General features: G+C 41.8%; 1 protein-coding gene across 2 annotated transcripts in view; it reads right to left on the reverse strand.

Moving 5' to 3' along the window:
- Window positions 1-16,793, reverse strand: part of rin1b (Ras and Rab interactor 1b) — a 111,083-nt gene that overhangs the window by 82,277 nt on the left and 12,013 nt on the right. For both annotated transcript variants that reach the window (XM_067447313.1, XM_067447304.1), the window contains exons 2-3: window positions 4,091-4,207; window positions 2,789-2,891 (exon numbers count right to left, since the gene is read on the reverse strand). In XM_067447313.1, the coding sequence (XP_067303414.1) occupies window positions 2,789-2,891; window positions 4,091-4,207 (220 nt within the window). The remainder of the gene's footprint in view (window positions 1-2,788; window positions 2,892-4,090; window positions 4,208-16,793) is intronic.

Genomic DNA, 16,793 nt, shown 5'->3' on the forward strand with positions numbered 1-16,793 from the left:
GTATGTCAGAAAAGAAAACTAAGAATAAAAAATATCTGTTAAAGATTTAGCAATTTAAACTTGTTTTAATTATTCAGTTTGGGTGAAAGTATGGTTATGATTATAAAAAGTAAAGTAAGCTAGCCAGAAAATATAATAAACTTTAGTTTAGTTTAGTATTTATTAGTACTCAGACAGGTATAGGCTCTCGGTCTGCAGCTGCAGTCACGGTAAAGTGAAAGCACACTTTTGATGGACAAAATAAATATAATATCACAAAAGCGCTCAAAATGCACACAAGAAGCACATGTGCTGTGTTTTAACAATAACTGGAGTATGTCATTAAAGAAAACGAAGAATAATAATCATCTGTAGAAGATTTACCCATTTAAACTTGTTTTAATTATTCAGTTTGGGTGAAAGTATTATAAAAAGTAAAGAAAGCTAGCCAGAAAATATAATAAAAATTATTTTAGTTTAGTATGTAATATTCAGGTATACGCTCTAGCATTGTGGGAGCCGCTGCTGTGACGCTGCACCAACGCTTCCAGTGTGAATACTCTCGCGCGTCCGCAGCTGCAGTGACGGTGTAGTTAGGCCGGGGACACACTGCAAGCGTGTCGTGAGCGTCTCAGCTGTGTGGCGTGTCCGTTTTTATTTCGGCTCTCATATTAACCGGTTAGAGCTTGCATACTGCCTGCGTCAGCCGCGCGGAAAACGCGTGCATGCTTCAAATAGAAGAGTCGCCTATTTTTCACGCGACACGCGAGCGTGTTGGAAGCGTTTCTAGGCAAAACAGCATAGGAAAAGGAGTTTATATGCCATTTTGACACGAATACATATTAATAAATGACATTTTCATGTGTGAAAGTCTTTAGGTTAACATAAATGCAGATATAGGCCTACTTGTAATAACAAAAAACAACATCATTATCGTTTTGAAATATTAAACCTGTCAATACAGAACGAAATATTCTGTAGCCTATTTTGCCGTCAATGCCAAATATATGTATGGTCAATAGGCTACTGCCGACGTTGTCTTTGCTGTATCAATAGGCGATATATTTATATTTAACATGAAGTATAGGGCTTCCCAGCAGCAGCAGCGCCGCGTCAGACACGCTTCTGGTGCGCAAAGACAGAGAAAACGCTGCGCAGCCGCCCCGCGGCTGACACGCAGCAGAAACGCCACGCTTGCGGTGTGAAACAGGGGTTAAACTATCCCTCTATCCCTCCATAGCCACAAAACAAAGCCCCTCCCCCTTTGGTGAGTACCGGCACTTTATTTTTTCCACTTCAAGCACTTAGTTTCAACGAACATTCGCAAACAGCATCCCAAAGTTGTGTGGTCTGAGCTAGAGTGCGGATCGGGCCGCATTTTTCTGTCCGAGCCCGACCCGCGTCCGACAGAGCAGTAACCGAACCCGACCCGAGCCCGACAGGCATTAAAATATTTATGTCCGAGCCCGAGCCGAGCCCGACAGTTAAAATCTATTTTTTCTATACTAATGACACGCACGTTTGTTTGTGTGGAAAGCCCGCTTTTATTAAGCAGCTGTAGGAAGGCATTCTGAAATGTTTACAGACGAGCGCATCAGCGCACGCATGGGGCATTAAACCTTACACAGAGCCCAATCAAATAGACAACTGAAATTAAATGAACAAAGGTCTGCTAAAAATGGCCCAAGCTAACAGAACAAAACATTAACGTAACACAATTGAAATCCTTATTGAAATGAAAGTCATCTTACCAATTTTCTTAAACTGTATGTTTCCTAAACTGCAACATGGGATCTATTTACATAATCTATCCATCAAAGTTTAGGCTAATCGAGGTTTTATGCAGAAAAAGGATTGCATCAACTGCGGATGGCTTCAAGGCTGTCCTGCTGCCAGCAGCGCTGAAGTTGCGCTCACTGGAATGACAAGGATGCCGCGGGCAATATGCACGCACGTGTTGCGCGTTGTTGTCACGGCGACATAAACAAATTTCTGCATGCAGGAAGACGGATGTTAGGGTAATATTATGCATGTATTTTAATCACAAAACAAACCATTGCATCAAGTTAAACAGACCCATTGGCTACTTGCATAATAAGCAGTTTTAAATTTAAAAGGTTCAATGCCTTATCACGCTGACGTGACCGAGCCCCACCCGAACCCGAACGTCATTTCTAAATATCTGTCCGAACCCGGCCCGACCCGTCGGAAGACTCGGAACCCGTCGGGCTCGGGTCGGGTATCCATCCTATAGTCTGAGCGACAGCTCCCGTCACCGGAGATTAGAAGCAGTTTCTTGTTTGCGTGACATGTGGACTTAATAAACTCTTATCTTGAGCAAAATACGCAAGATGACGTTTAGTACAATCTATAGTTTTTATTTAGAATATCTACAAATGCTATTTACGTATTTTAGTTCGTCAAGAGATTTAAAGCACCGTTTTTGAAGATGTGTAAAATCAAACTATGATTAAATCTGGAAATAAAGCAGAATAACTGAGAAAAATAGAATTAGTCCTCAGCTTGCCGCTGAAAATATTAATAGAACAAAACTAATTTCTAACTGGATGGCTACCAAATAACATGCACGCCAAGTTGGTGAACCAAATATAGACTAAATAATATCTGATATCGCATGTAAAAATACCAGGTGTTAAGGTTTTGCATTAATCTATAGTAACCATAAATGGCACAGTATGACAACAAACATACGCTTCAGGAGCCCAAATGTTTATGTGTTAGGCTTAAGGGATAAAAAATACCATAAGCTCAGTTTAAAGTGTGTGTATGCGTGACGTTTAAAACTCACTGGAGTCTTCCTCACGGATGGGATACTGTGACACACTTCCATCCTGCACTCGCACACACAGAACCTTCCTGTGGGTGGCGCTACACTTACACACCAGAAACGTCTGTGGGAGATAAAGTGTACATTAAAGGGATAGTTCACCCCAAAATGAGAATGTGATGTTTATCTGCTTACCCAAAGAGCATCAGATGTCGGTGTGTTTGTTTCTTCAGGAGAACACAAATGAAGATTTCTAACTCCAACCGTTGCTCGTATAATGCATGTCAATGGGTTTTTTTTATATGAGAGCCACTATGGGAGTTAAAAACACATAGATATACAAATCCATATTAAACCCTGCGGCTCGTAATGATACACTTATGTCTTAAAACACGAAACGATCGGTTTCAGCGAGAAACCCAACAGTATTTATGTTATTGTTTTACCTCATAGCAGGCGAATCTCATCTAGTGTTCCCAACCCCATTACTTCGCGATCATAGATATGTGTACATAGACGCCTCATTAGTGCCTGCGCGGACCTGTCAAATGAGACATCTATGTACACATATCTATGATCGCGTCGGGATTTTGACCTTATTTGACGGAAGTAATGGCGCTGGGGGACACTAGATCAAGATTTGTCTGATATGAGGTAAAAAATAACAAATACTGTTGTGTTTCTCGCAGAAACCGATCGTTTCGTGTCTTAAGGTATCAATGTGTCGCCACGAGCAGCAGGGTTTAATATGGATTCGTGTGTGTGTGTGTTTTTTACTGTCATAGAAATACACCCCATTGACACGCATTATACGGCAACCGTTGAGTTAAAATTCTTAATTTGTGTTCTCCTGAAGAAACAAACACACCTACATCTGATGCCCTGGGGGTAAGCAGATAAACATCACAGGCTCATTTTTGGGTGAACTGTCCCTTTAAGCCTTATTAGATATGATTTAATATAATAAATAAATAATATATAATGACTATAATGTTATGCATATGTTCATTTATTATATAAAAACAAACAAAAAATAAGTTCAAAACTGCTTCTTTTGTCAAGGAAATTGTTAAATGATGATTAATGATTAAAAAAAAGAATCAATAAAGTAAAATCCATTTGAATGTAATGCAACAGCCTCTGTGTTTATCTGAAGTGTAATTGGTTGATTAGCTGTTAATTACATCAGTTTTCTGGCTATTGTTACGCAGGCAGAGGTTATACAGAGATACATCGCTGCATGATTACTGTAATTACCACTTATATTGTGAGTAACAGTGAAAAACATGATTTGATTCCAAGAGGCTGTTGTGATTTTCTCACCCCGACTATCTCTCGCTGCAGGATTTGGCGGGCGGAGTCAGGGTTGATTGACAGCTGCAACCATATGGAGTGTGTGAGGAGAAGACGATCCAAAACACTCAAACTCCTCTGGTCCATCTATAACACAGAGGACAGGGGTCAGCAAACACACGAGAATCTCAGCTCACTGAAAAGTCTGTCATTTGCAAAATTATGTTTTTTAAATATACTGGTTACACTTTACAGTAAGGTTACATTTGTTAACATTAGTCAACATGCAGGGTAGCCTGGTCACTCTCCATTGACAAGCGTTAACTTTCTTGAAGACAGGAACTCTTTGAGTTTTAAAGGTCCCGTTCTTCGCGTGTTTTCGAAGCTTTGATTGTGTTTACAGTGTGCAATATAACATGAGTTCATGTTTCGCGTGTACAGTATTTTTCACACAATTGACTTATCTGTACAGCGCTGTTTCCTCTGTCCTAAAAACGGCCTGATGATTTCCTTGTTCTATGAAGTCCCTCCTTCAGAAACACGTAACGAGTTCTGATTGGGCCAGCGCTTCCCGCGCTGTGATTGGACAGCAGCTTAGCGCACTTTGCCCGGAAAGGTCCCGCCTCTTACCATAACGGGGAGATGCAAGCGCTGAATGCGCGCTCTTCTCCACGTGGGAGAGCAACGAGACCACGCCCCCTATTGTGCGTGTTCTTGTGGGCGGAGGGTTCGTCAACAAACGGTTCTAGTGACGTCATTAAAGCAGGAAGTGCAGCGGTGTAGTCCAAACCAGCCGTTCGCTGTAGGCTTTGAAAGGGAACTTCTGTTAAATAAAATATCTCGCTTGGCATTGAACTTTGAGCTTTATAATTTTCCAGGTATTATTTATGCTCTAACAGCAACATTACACACTAACTAAAGTTTGAAAGATGGAATCGCGAAGAACGGGACCTTTAAAACTATAGCGAGCGCATTTAGGCCACACCACACGCTATTTATTTAAGGAGTCAAAAGTGGATACAGGCAATAAGACGTGAAGCTTCAGCAGGAAGAATGGGTCATTTTTGTGATCCTGACACTCAGTATGCCCACGTGTGCAGTAAATATTTTGTAAAATATCCAAATGTCTGTTTTATATGTTATATTTTCTGTCACTGACTACTTTCCCCTCCAGTAGTTCTCAGTGTAATATAACATGTCGCGCTCTGTCTCTATTGCATGTATGCACTTTTATGATTTCAAACGCTCGTTTTTTGGGGCAAAAGCTTATAAAAACTTCTGGGTTTTTCGTTCTGTTTTTTTTTGCTTGTTTTCTGAACACAATTGTCACATATCAGCTTTTAGACATTGTTAGTTTTTTTGTAATAAGTCAGAAATGACAAGGAGGCAGCATCACGCAATAGAAAGTCAATGGAGACGGTTGGTTTGTTTTTTCCCCCGGTGGGCGTGGCTTTCAGATTATGATGCGTATGGCTCTGTCTCTATTGGATCTGCCCAAGCGGCTCCTCCCCCAGTTCCTGTTGAAGCCAATACAGAAGTGACTTAAACTGCAGTTCATCGACTGGCCACTAGAGCGGCTCCAGAAGGAGCAGAATCTCATTGAGCCCCGTGTTAAAATGTCCAACTTTACAGCAGAAAAAAACATGTTTACAGCCTGGGACAAATTGTGGTTTTGGTCTATACGGCTAATTTTGCCCTTCATGACGACTGTGAGGGGAGTGAATGTGTTTATAACTCATTCGTTTACATTATATAAAGCCTTAAAGTTATGCATAATTAAGGGCGTGGCCACTTTCAGTGACAGGTGGAGAGCCATTTATCCGCTGTTAGTCGTCGCGTCATCTAAGCTCCGCCCACGTCCCGCCTCTTTGCCCATTTTCTGTTATCTGTCTCGTACGCTTCAAATCTGCTCTTCAGAATCCTATGGGTGACGTCACGGACACTACGTTCATTTTTTTTACAGTCTATAGATCTGCCATAACCAATCACTAATACGCGTGACGTATGTCATCTCAAACTAGCGCACGACATCAACGCCATCGTTCTCAGCCACTCCCTCTGTTCGCTGATTCGGCCGGTTAAAATTTGACCAGAGAAAACCAGAGAATACACCGCAATCCCAGACGGAGTACTGAAGGAAAAATAAAATTCAGCGGAAGTACGTAGGCGGGCGGAGCCAGGCTACATGGAGGGCTCAAAATTACTTGTTTTAAAGTAAACTTTTTATGTCACATAAAACATCCTACATGATGACCATGTCCACTGTCTTAGTTCCATTCATTGCCTCTGATTGTGTGTGGATGAAAGAAGAAAGTCATATACATCTAGGATGGCTTGAGGCTGAGTAGAATAATGGGATCATTTACATTTTTAGGTGAACTGTCCCTTTAACTTTAAGCTATATTGTAACTGTAAATGTGTTATTGTCGCATGAACCTGCCCTAAATTTAGTGCAAGAGATGTTTATTCAAACACAATACGATCTGGGCACGTTTTCTTGCACCCTTTTTATTGACAGGATTTAATCCTTTCTTTTTTTTGTAACAATCGGCCGATAGTGAAAAGAATGGCTCTCATCAGCCATTGACAATTATCGGCCGATATATCGGTACAGCTCTCATTTTCTTCTAAAGTGTTAACAATATATTTATTAAAGGGTTAGTTCACCAAAAAATTAAATGTATGATTATTAATGACTTATTGATTCATGATTCGGATCGCCAGTGTCACGTGATTTCAGCAGTTTGACCCGCGATCCGAATCATGAATCGATTCGCTGATTCACAACCGTCTGAATCTTTATTTGAGGATTGAACACAAACGCGGAAGAGCAGACAATGCAGAAAAAAGTCGTAGTTTTTGATATTTTTGGACCCAAATGTATTTTCGCTGCTTCAAGAGACTCTAATGAACTAACTGATGTCCCATATGGACTACTGTGATGTTTTTATTCCCTTTCTGGACATGGACAGTATAGTGTGCATACACTTGCACACGCTCTCGGAATAAATATAAAATATCTTAAACTGTGTGTGAAGATGAACGGAGGTCTTACGGGTGTGGAGCGACATTAGGGAGAGTCATTAATGACATCAATTTTATTTTTGGGTGAACTAACCCTTTAAATACTTGTGATACTTCTTGATTCTTCTTTCAGTTACCTGCAGTCCTCCCCCCAAAAATTCAGCACAGAATCTTTTGGAAATCTCTGCAGATTCTGTCTGGGCCTACATGAAACACGCAGACAATGAACCGTGCAGCAGTCACTGCTTCAAACGCTCGCTCGCTCCAGATCTCGCTGCGATGACACTGTGTGGGCAACCCGAGAGGATGCTTATGCATAACAGCAGATGGTTGTCATGGCAACAGATGCCTACACGTTCTACCAGGCAGTCCCACTCATCCACAGACACCTACTCACCCGAAACACACACACACACACAAGACAGACTGCGCTTAAAAAGGCGAGGAACTGTTGGCAAAGTGAATAGGATGTTTTTTAATTCCTGGTTCTCTTGCCCTTTTTCTCTCTCGGGCGGTGTCAGAGAGCTCTCCGGCACAATCAGGACTCTTTGCGATATTTTTATCTTGTTTCTGAAGCCCACATCCCCTCCTCACACTTTTCTCATCGTCAGACAGGTAGATTCAGCTTCTGTCTGTGTTTTATACGCTTCACAATGAAGAAAAGCCCATTGATGACATAAAAGTAGCCGTGCCACTGCCGAAAGTGTGCTAGCACTGATTGAGGGTTCGTTTGAGTGATGGACTTACACACTTTCGTCATAAGCGCAATCTACACACACTGCTGTGGTAGATAAGCAGCTTTCCAAAACACATGTGCATGTAATTGCATTCAAGTGTTGAGTGTCTCTACAGAATCTACAGAGCGAGTACAAGAGGTTCGCCAAAGCACGAGCGCGCGCACACACACACAAAGTCCTCATATTTCACAAAACAAGCATTTAATCACTCACTCACACACACACATTCACTCACTCACTGACACATTCACTCACTCACACACACATTCATTCACTCACACAAACATTCACTCACTGACTCACACACTCATCACTCACTCACACTCATTCACTCACTCATTCACTCACTCACACACTCACTCACTCACTCACTCACTCACTCACTCACTCACTCACTCACTCACTCACTCACACACTCACTCACTCACTCACTCACTCACTCACACACTCACTCACACATTCACTCAATCACTCACTCACTCACTCACTCACTCACTCACTCACACACTCACTCACTCACTCACTCACTCACTCACACATTCACTCACTCACTCACTCACTCACACACACACTCACTCACACATTCACTCACACATTCACTCACTCACTCACTCACTCACTCACTCACTCACTCACTCACTCACTCACTCACTCACTCACACATTCACTCACTCACTCACTCACTCACTCACACATTCACTCACTCACACACACACTCACTCACACATTCACTCACACATTCACTCACACATTCACTCACTCACTCACTCACTCACTCACTCACTCACTCACTCACTCACTCACTCACTCACACATTCACTCACTCAGTCACTCAGTCACTCACTCACTCACTCACTCACTCACTCACTCACTCACTCACTCACTCACTCACTCACTCACTCACTCACTCACACATTCACTCACTCACTCACTCACTCACTCACTCACTCACTCACTCACTCACTCACTCACACATTCACTCACTCACTCACACATTCACTCACACATTCACTCACTCACACATTCACTCACTCACTCACTCACTCACTCACTCACTCACTCACTCACTCACTCACTCACTCACTCACTCACACACAAATTCATTCACTCACTCACTCACTCACTCACTCACACACTCACACACTCACTCACACACTCACTCACTCCCTCACTCACTCACTCACTCACTCACACACTCACACACTCACTCACACGCTCACTCACTCACACGCTCACTCACTCACACGCTCACATGCTCACACGCTCACTCGCTCACACGCTCACTCGCTCGCACGCTCGCTCGCTCGCACGCTCGCTCGCTCACACGCTCACTCACTCACTCACTCACTCACTCACTCACTCACTCACACACTCACACACTCACTCACACTCACTCACACACTCGCACACTCGCTCACTCGCTCGCTCGCTCCCTCACTCACTCACTCACTCACTCACACACTCACACACTCACTCACACACTCACTCACACACTCACACACTCACTCACTCACACACTCACTCACACACTCACACACTCACACACTCGCTCACACACTCGCTCACACACTCGCTCACACACTCGCTCACTCACTCACTCACTCACTCCCTCACTCACTCACTCACTCACACACTCACTCACACACTCACTCACTCACTCACTCACTCACACACTCACACACTCACTCACTCACTCACTCACTCACTCACTCACTCACTCACTCACTCACTCACACACTCACTCACTCACTCACTCACTCACTCACACACTCACTCACACACTCACTCACACACTCACACACTCACACACTCACTCACTCACTCACTCACACACTCACACACTCGCTCACTCGCTCACTCGCTCACTCACTCACTCACTCACTCACTCACACACTCACTCACACACTCACACACTCACACACTCACACACTCACTCACTCACTCACTCACTCGCACACTCACTCGCACACTCACTCGCACACTCACTCGCACACTCACTCGCACACTCACTCGCACACTCACTCGCACACTCGCTCACACGCTCACACGCTCACACGCTCACTCGCTCACTCGCTCACTCGCTCACTCACTCACTCACTCACTCACTCACTCACTCACTCACTCACTCACTCACTCACACACACAATGTGTTGGCTATGCATGTTTTCTTTATTGGTCATTCTTAGAAATATGTGCTATTAGTGCATAAATTATCATATCAGTTTGAGTTAAGAAGAATATTCTGGTTGAATCACCCATTATGTGTGCCTTGTAAATAAACAAATGAACAGAATTGAACTCTATTACTATAAAAATGTACCACTGTTTTGTGGTAAAAATGTCCTGGCAGAAACATTCGATGGCTGAGCGAATATCACATCACACCAACATTTACAGTTAATACTCTGGTTTACAGTAAATACTGGTTCTTTGTGCCAGGAAAAATCTTTCCCTATAAAATATGCATCACCTGTAGAATTATAAACTAATTATTTTTTTATATAGATAGAGTTCAATATAGATTTATACAGTACGATTCAAAAGTTTGGGACAAGTAAATAAATAAATATTCTATTATTTGATCAAAGTGACAGTAAAGACTGTAAAACATTTATCATTTGAGATTTAGGTTTCAAATAAATGCAGTTCTTTTACATTTTCTATTCATCAAAGAATCCTGAAATAATAATGCATCTCTGTTTTTTCCACACAAATATGAATCAGCGCAACTGTTTTCAACAATAATAATAATAAATCCTCATCAGAATGATTTCTGAAGGATCATGTGACACAGAAGACTGGAGTAATGGAATACATTACATTTGATAATATATTCAAATAGTTATTTTAAATTTGTAATAATATACACTATATATGTTTACATATCTAATAAATGCAGCCTTGCTGAGCAGAAGAGACTCAACACTGAGTCATAAACCTTGACATTTCCGTCCAGCTATGCAGCTTTTCCCCCCTCAAAAGTTCAGATGCAATGAAACACTTTCTCCTCTGGCTCAGCGCAGCCGGAAACTCTTCAGTGGTTTGACTGGCATGCCAGTATCCCATTCAGAAGCACAATCGCAGCTATTATACCTCACTGCTGCTTTGTTTGTGCCATGTGTACAATGTAGACCTCTAACACTCATCTGAGGTTTATGGAGAGGGTTTATTACATAAACATCACATCACCACCCACAAACACAAGCACTAAAGCACTGCGAGAGAGTGCCATCAGCCGCACACCAAACTGATGGGTCAGAAACCTTCATAGCGTAAACCCTAACCAGATAACATCCGAGGAGAGACAGATGATGTCCGACTGCAGCGTAGGCCTCCTTACATAAAGCCCTGAACAGCCTACACACACACACACACACACACACACACACACACACACACACACACACACACACACACACACACACAGTTATGCAATTAAGCCTCATACAGGGAGAAAAACAGGAAGAGAAGAAGAAGAGGGAGTGAGTTCGGTTTAAACAGCGAGTCGGTTTCTCCTCTTGAAGAACTTTTTTTCTTTTTCACGAGGCTATTTTTGAGTCTGAGTTCAGGAAGATTATAATTACGAATCAAGGAAGTCGTGCATTTTTATCAGCTCATAAAAAGGCAATTTTCAAGTTTCTGAGCCTTCTGAAAGCTCCTCGTTATTGCTCAGCGGTTGCTCTTTCAGGTCGAGACATTGCTGAGATCTCTGGAGCAAATGCATGTGAGATTCTTCTCTGCAGAAACAACAGAGATATCATTATTGAAAGACGTCAGATTTTGGATTCTAGCCTGACGTGGTCATACTTAATTTAGTCAGAATATGAGTCTGCTGCTCCATTGGGCTGTGATTATGGGGCGTTTCAACCGAACCAGGAAAGACCTCGATTGGACAGACCGACAACCAATCAGAGCAGCGGAGCGACGTCAACAGAGCTCAACTGCACTGTGTTGCCAGGTCCACGTTTTTTTCCGCAGGTTGTTTTCCATGTCTGCTTGTTGAAGTGACTATTATGTGATATATAGACCCATGAGTGTGAATTTTAGCAGCAACCTTGCCAAAATAACACACATTTTACCCCCCCAAAACACCCCCCTGAGAAGCTATTGTTTAGGGCTAGTAGTTGGCGGGTTTTGTTGTAAAAACTTGGTAGCCCTGTCTGCACGTGCACTGGAATAAACAGTCTTTGCCGGTGTTGTAAAAATAAAAGAATTGAATGATACACAGAGCACTTACCCAACATGATCATCATTTCTGAGAGAAATAGTGAAGGTGAATGCAGATACAAACAAGCTCTCCCTTTAGGATTTGAACAAATATAACCCAAGCCCCTTTGATGACGTGATGATTACGTTACTGTTCATCATCAGTCCGTCATCGTCTAAAGCCCGCCCTGATGATCTCATTGGTCAGTTTCTGTTCGGCCATAATTACTCCTCTATGGAGCGAGGCCAGACCGAACCGCCCGAGCTCAGATGTTGTAGGCGGGGCTGAGTTCGGCTGCTATCCAGGCTAGGAGGATTCACTTTGAAACAGTAAATTTGCTAGTAAATTTCACAATTAAACTACAAAAATGTTTGTTTTCATTTTATGTGTAAGTATACATATGTAAAGCTCAAGTATACTTTAAGTTTACCAATATCAATGTACTAGTATACTTGTAAGTGTACTATTTCAATGCTGCTTCAGACTAAATTGGCCCACTTTTAAGTGTATAAAAGTACACTTTTAAGTGTAACATTAGTAAACTTTGAGTATACTGGTGAACTTTACAAGTCAAATAGCAAATTTTTTAAGTTTATGAAAGTACTAGGGGTGACCCCTAATAGTCGAAGATTCGATGCATCAATATGCAGGACCGGATTCGACCACTAATCTCATGGTCGAATCTTCGCGGGTGTTATGAAACGAGGATCATACCATTTTGGCAATATGGGGGGGCTCAATATTAGTGTTATAAAGACGTGTCGCGGGACTCGCCTTTAAAATTTAAACACATACACCGACGGCAGCATTCGACATCTGTCAGCGACGATTAAATGTATATTTCCCTCAAATCGTGAATGTACATACTGATTTAAGTGTTATGAGAGAACGGTTAATTTACGAATGTAGTGTAGCCTAGTTTTGATCACTTTATTAAAAGTGGTGGCTGTGTGCCGTGTGTAAAGTACAATAAAAATAGTCTTAGCCTCCTGCTGACTAGTGTCCTGCCCTTCGTTTATACCGTTAATTTTTTTCCGGTCTATGGTTTACACACACAGATGATTCGACTATCGGTCGACCATAGAGAGATTCGAAAATTCTGATTCGAATGTGTAAATCCTTAGTCGGGGACACCCCTAGAAACTACACTTTAAAGTGTACTCTCAGTAAACTACTATAGTTTAGTAGTTTTACACTGCAAGTGTACTTGTAAGTTTTCTTTTAGTGAACATAACATCATACTTATAGTTTACTACATACACCGATCAGGCATAACATTATGAACTGATATTGTGTTGGTCCCCCTTTTGTTGCCAAAACATCCCTGACCCGTGTGGTTTTTACATTCAAAAACATCATAACTAATAAGTAATAAGCTACTTTCTACACTGGTTTTGTCTCTCTCCTGAACGCTGGGTTTTAATGGGCCTGACGTACTGAAGAATTGGAAATAAACGCCCACGGCTAGGATTGGAGAAGATTTAGATATTTAATGAGCTTCGTCTCCCCTTTCAGCTCACACACACACACACACTGTACGTTGCAGACAGCATGTTCAAAACTTCTGTGATTGTATTTTTCCTACAAATATCAAGTCAAGAGAGAGAACAACGCACATCAAGAAAGGAATATTATTTCACTATTTCAGAAAACACATACCCGAGTCTGATCCCGAATCGCAACGAACCAACAAATAAAGGATTCTCCAGCCTGTGACAGCATCAGTCAGTACGATCTGTAACAATGCAATACTATCACATATAAAACAATTTTTTTACTCACATTAGTGCATTGCCTAATTCATTCAGGTAAACCCATCCTGTCTGCAAATCCAGTCTCTTGTTTACAAAGGAATCCGTGGTGAAATGAAGGAACAGACGCGCAGTCTTCCCCACGCCAGCGGACAGAAACGAGTTCATCCATGCATTCATAATATTGGAATCTGAGTGAAGCTTATGCAGTGTGTTTTTTGCTCAAAAGTTCGATCCGGTTTAGCTCTATGTAGGCCTGTGTCATGTCAGACGGGGCTACAGAATTAGGGATCTGAGATCGATCGTTTGCTGGGCCTGGCCTGGTGTTAATACAAGCTTTTCTTTGACTAACAAGGACAAGGTTTTCAGCTCTGAAACTGACAGGATATTTTTATATTAACATGACCTTTTATCTATCAAAAGCTCAAGAGAAAGTTGATTTCTCAATTCATCACCCCTTAAAGTCCTATAATTTTCGAGGTGGGGCCTCCATGGATCAGACTTGTTTGCTCAGCACATCCCACAGATGCTCGATTGGATTGAGATCTGGGGAATTTGGAGGCCAAGTCAACGCCTCAAACTCGTTGTTCTGCTCCTCAAATCATTCCTGAAGCATTTGTGCTTTGTGTCAGGAGCATTATCCTGCTGGAAGAGCCACAGCCGCCAGAATACCATTTCCATCAAAGGCTGAACATGGTCTCAGCAATGCTTAGGTAGGTGGAGCGTGTCAAAGTAACATCCACATGGATGGAGGACCCAACGTTTCCCAGCAGAGCATTGCCCAAAGCATCACACTGCCTCCGCCGGCTCGCCATCTTCCCATAGTGCATCCTGGGGCCATGTGTTCCCCAGGTAAGCAAAGCACCCGGCCATCCACGTGATGTAAAAGAAAACATGATTCATCAGACCAGGCTACCTTTTTCCATTGCTCCGTGGTCCAGTTCTGATGCTCACGTGCCACTGTTGGTGCTTTCGGTGGGGTCAGCGGTCAGCATGGGCAACCTAACTGGTCAGCGGTTATGCCGCCCCATACACAACAAACTGAGCTGCTCTGTGTATTCTGACACCTTTCTATCAGAACCAGCATTAACTTCTGGAGCAGTTTGAGCTCCAGTAGCTCGTCTGTTTGATCGGACCACACGGGCCAGCTTTCGCTCCCCACGTGCATCAATGAGCCTTGGCCGCTCATGACCCTGTGGCCGGTTCTCCACTGTTCCTCTTGGAGCACTTTTGATAGAGACTGACCACTGCAGACCGGGAACAGCCCACAAGAGCTGCAGTTTTGGAGATGCTCTGACCCAGTCGTCTAGCCGTCACAATCTGGCCCTTGTCAAACTCGCTCAAATCCTTACGCTTGCCCATTCCTCCTGCTTCTAACACATCAACTTTGAGGACAAAATGTTCAATTGCTGCCTAATATATCCCACCCACTAACAGGAGCCGCGATGAAGAGATCATCAGTGTTATTCACTTCACCTGTCAGTGGTCATAATGTTATGCCTGATCTGTGAAGAGTAAGATGTCATTTATTCCTGTGATCAAAGCTGAATTTTCAGCATCATTACACCAGTCTTCAGTGTCACATGATCCTTCAGAAATCATTATAATATTATGATTTCTGATTATTATCAGTGTTGAAAACAGTTGTGCTGCTTCATATTTTTGTGGATTTTTTTTGTTGTTATTCTTTGAGGAATGGACTGTTTTAAAAAACGGTAACTCTTTTTTAACATTATAAATGTCTTTACTGTCACGTTTAAATTCAAATTCAAAGTGAACATCAGTTTATTTATTTTCTGAAGAAGGAAAAAAACTCATACAGGTTTTCAACAATATGAAGATGAGTAAATAACAGAATATTAATTTTTGAGTGCTCTGTCCCTTTAAGGAAGTTTGACTGTAAATGAGATTTGAGAGTTACAGCAGAGGGGAGGATTCTGAGAAGGGCTCAGATTGATTTTTTGCAATCCAATTACATTTAATACATTCTTCAAATGAAGCATCCAAATACTTATTGAGGCCACGCTGTGAAAACATAAAACGAGCGCGCCGTGGAGCAGGTGGTCACTGCGTAAGCGAAGAAGTGAACTTCAGGGACACGAGGACAGTCTGTCAGACAACTGCTGCACTTCTGCAAGACAGCTCTCAACATTAATCCAGTAACAAGCACAACGATGGAGAGAAGGCGAGGATGAGGACTAAGAGAGACACAGAGATGGCTTCACGAAGCCGAAAGTGTGGGAGACCAAACACGAGTCGCAGCAAAAGCCTGCTGGGAAACATCTCCAGGGACAGAAACGAGAGAATAGAGGAAGAGAGGAAAGACAGGAAGCCCTGCAGAGGAGGAGAGCGCTGTATCCTCAGCTGTAAAATGAGCAGAAGCAGCTGTCAGAATAATGGAGCTCAGAAGGAGAAAGTTTCAGGATGAGATCCGTGGCAGGGACGATTGTGAGAAGGATATTGTGTGGCCATGTTGGACATGTCGAGCACAAATGTCACACTGAACCACTCCACAATATGATCTTATACCTAAAGCTTTTGTCTCAGCAAACAATTATGTTCATGACAACAACAAAAAAGGGGGAAAAAAGAGTTTTCATATAATTTAAGTCTATGTTTATAATATACAGAAATATATATTACAATTTTCCTATAGTTTTAGCATTATATAAATCTATATTTAGACTTATATAAGCTAAAATATATAGATTTGTACATAATATAAAATAAATAATTACATATACGTATGTATGTGTATATAAAATGTGTCTATTTTATATTATAGACTTAATGCAATAAAAATTAACTACAAAAAAAGGAAAAAAGCGTTTTCGTATATAATAAAAGTCTATGCTTATAATATACAAAAATATATATTAAAATATATTCTAGTTTTAGCGTTATATTTAGACTTATACAAGCTAAAATATATAGATTTGTATATAATATAAAATAAATAATTACATTTAGGTAGGCTATGTGTGTGTGTATATAAAAATGTTGTGTCTATTTTA

The sequence above is a fragment of the Pseudorasbora parva genome, chromosome 1, assembly GCF_024679245.1.
Source record: "Pseudorasbora parva isolate DD20220531a chromosome 1, ASM2467924v1, whole genome shotgun sequence".
Classification (NCBI taxonomy): Eukaryota; Metazoa; Chordata; class Actinopteri; order Cypriniformes; family Gobionidae; genus Pseudorasbora; species Pseudorasbora parva.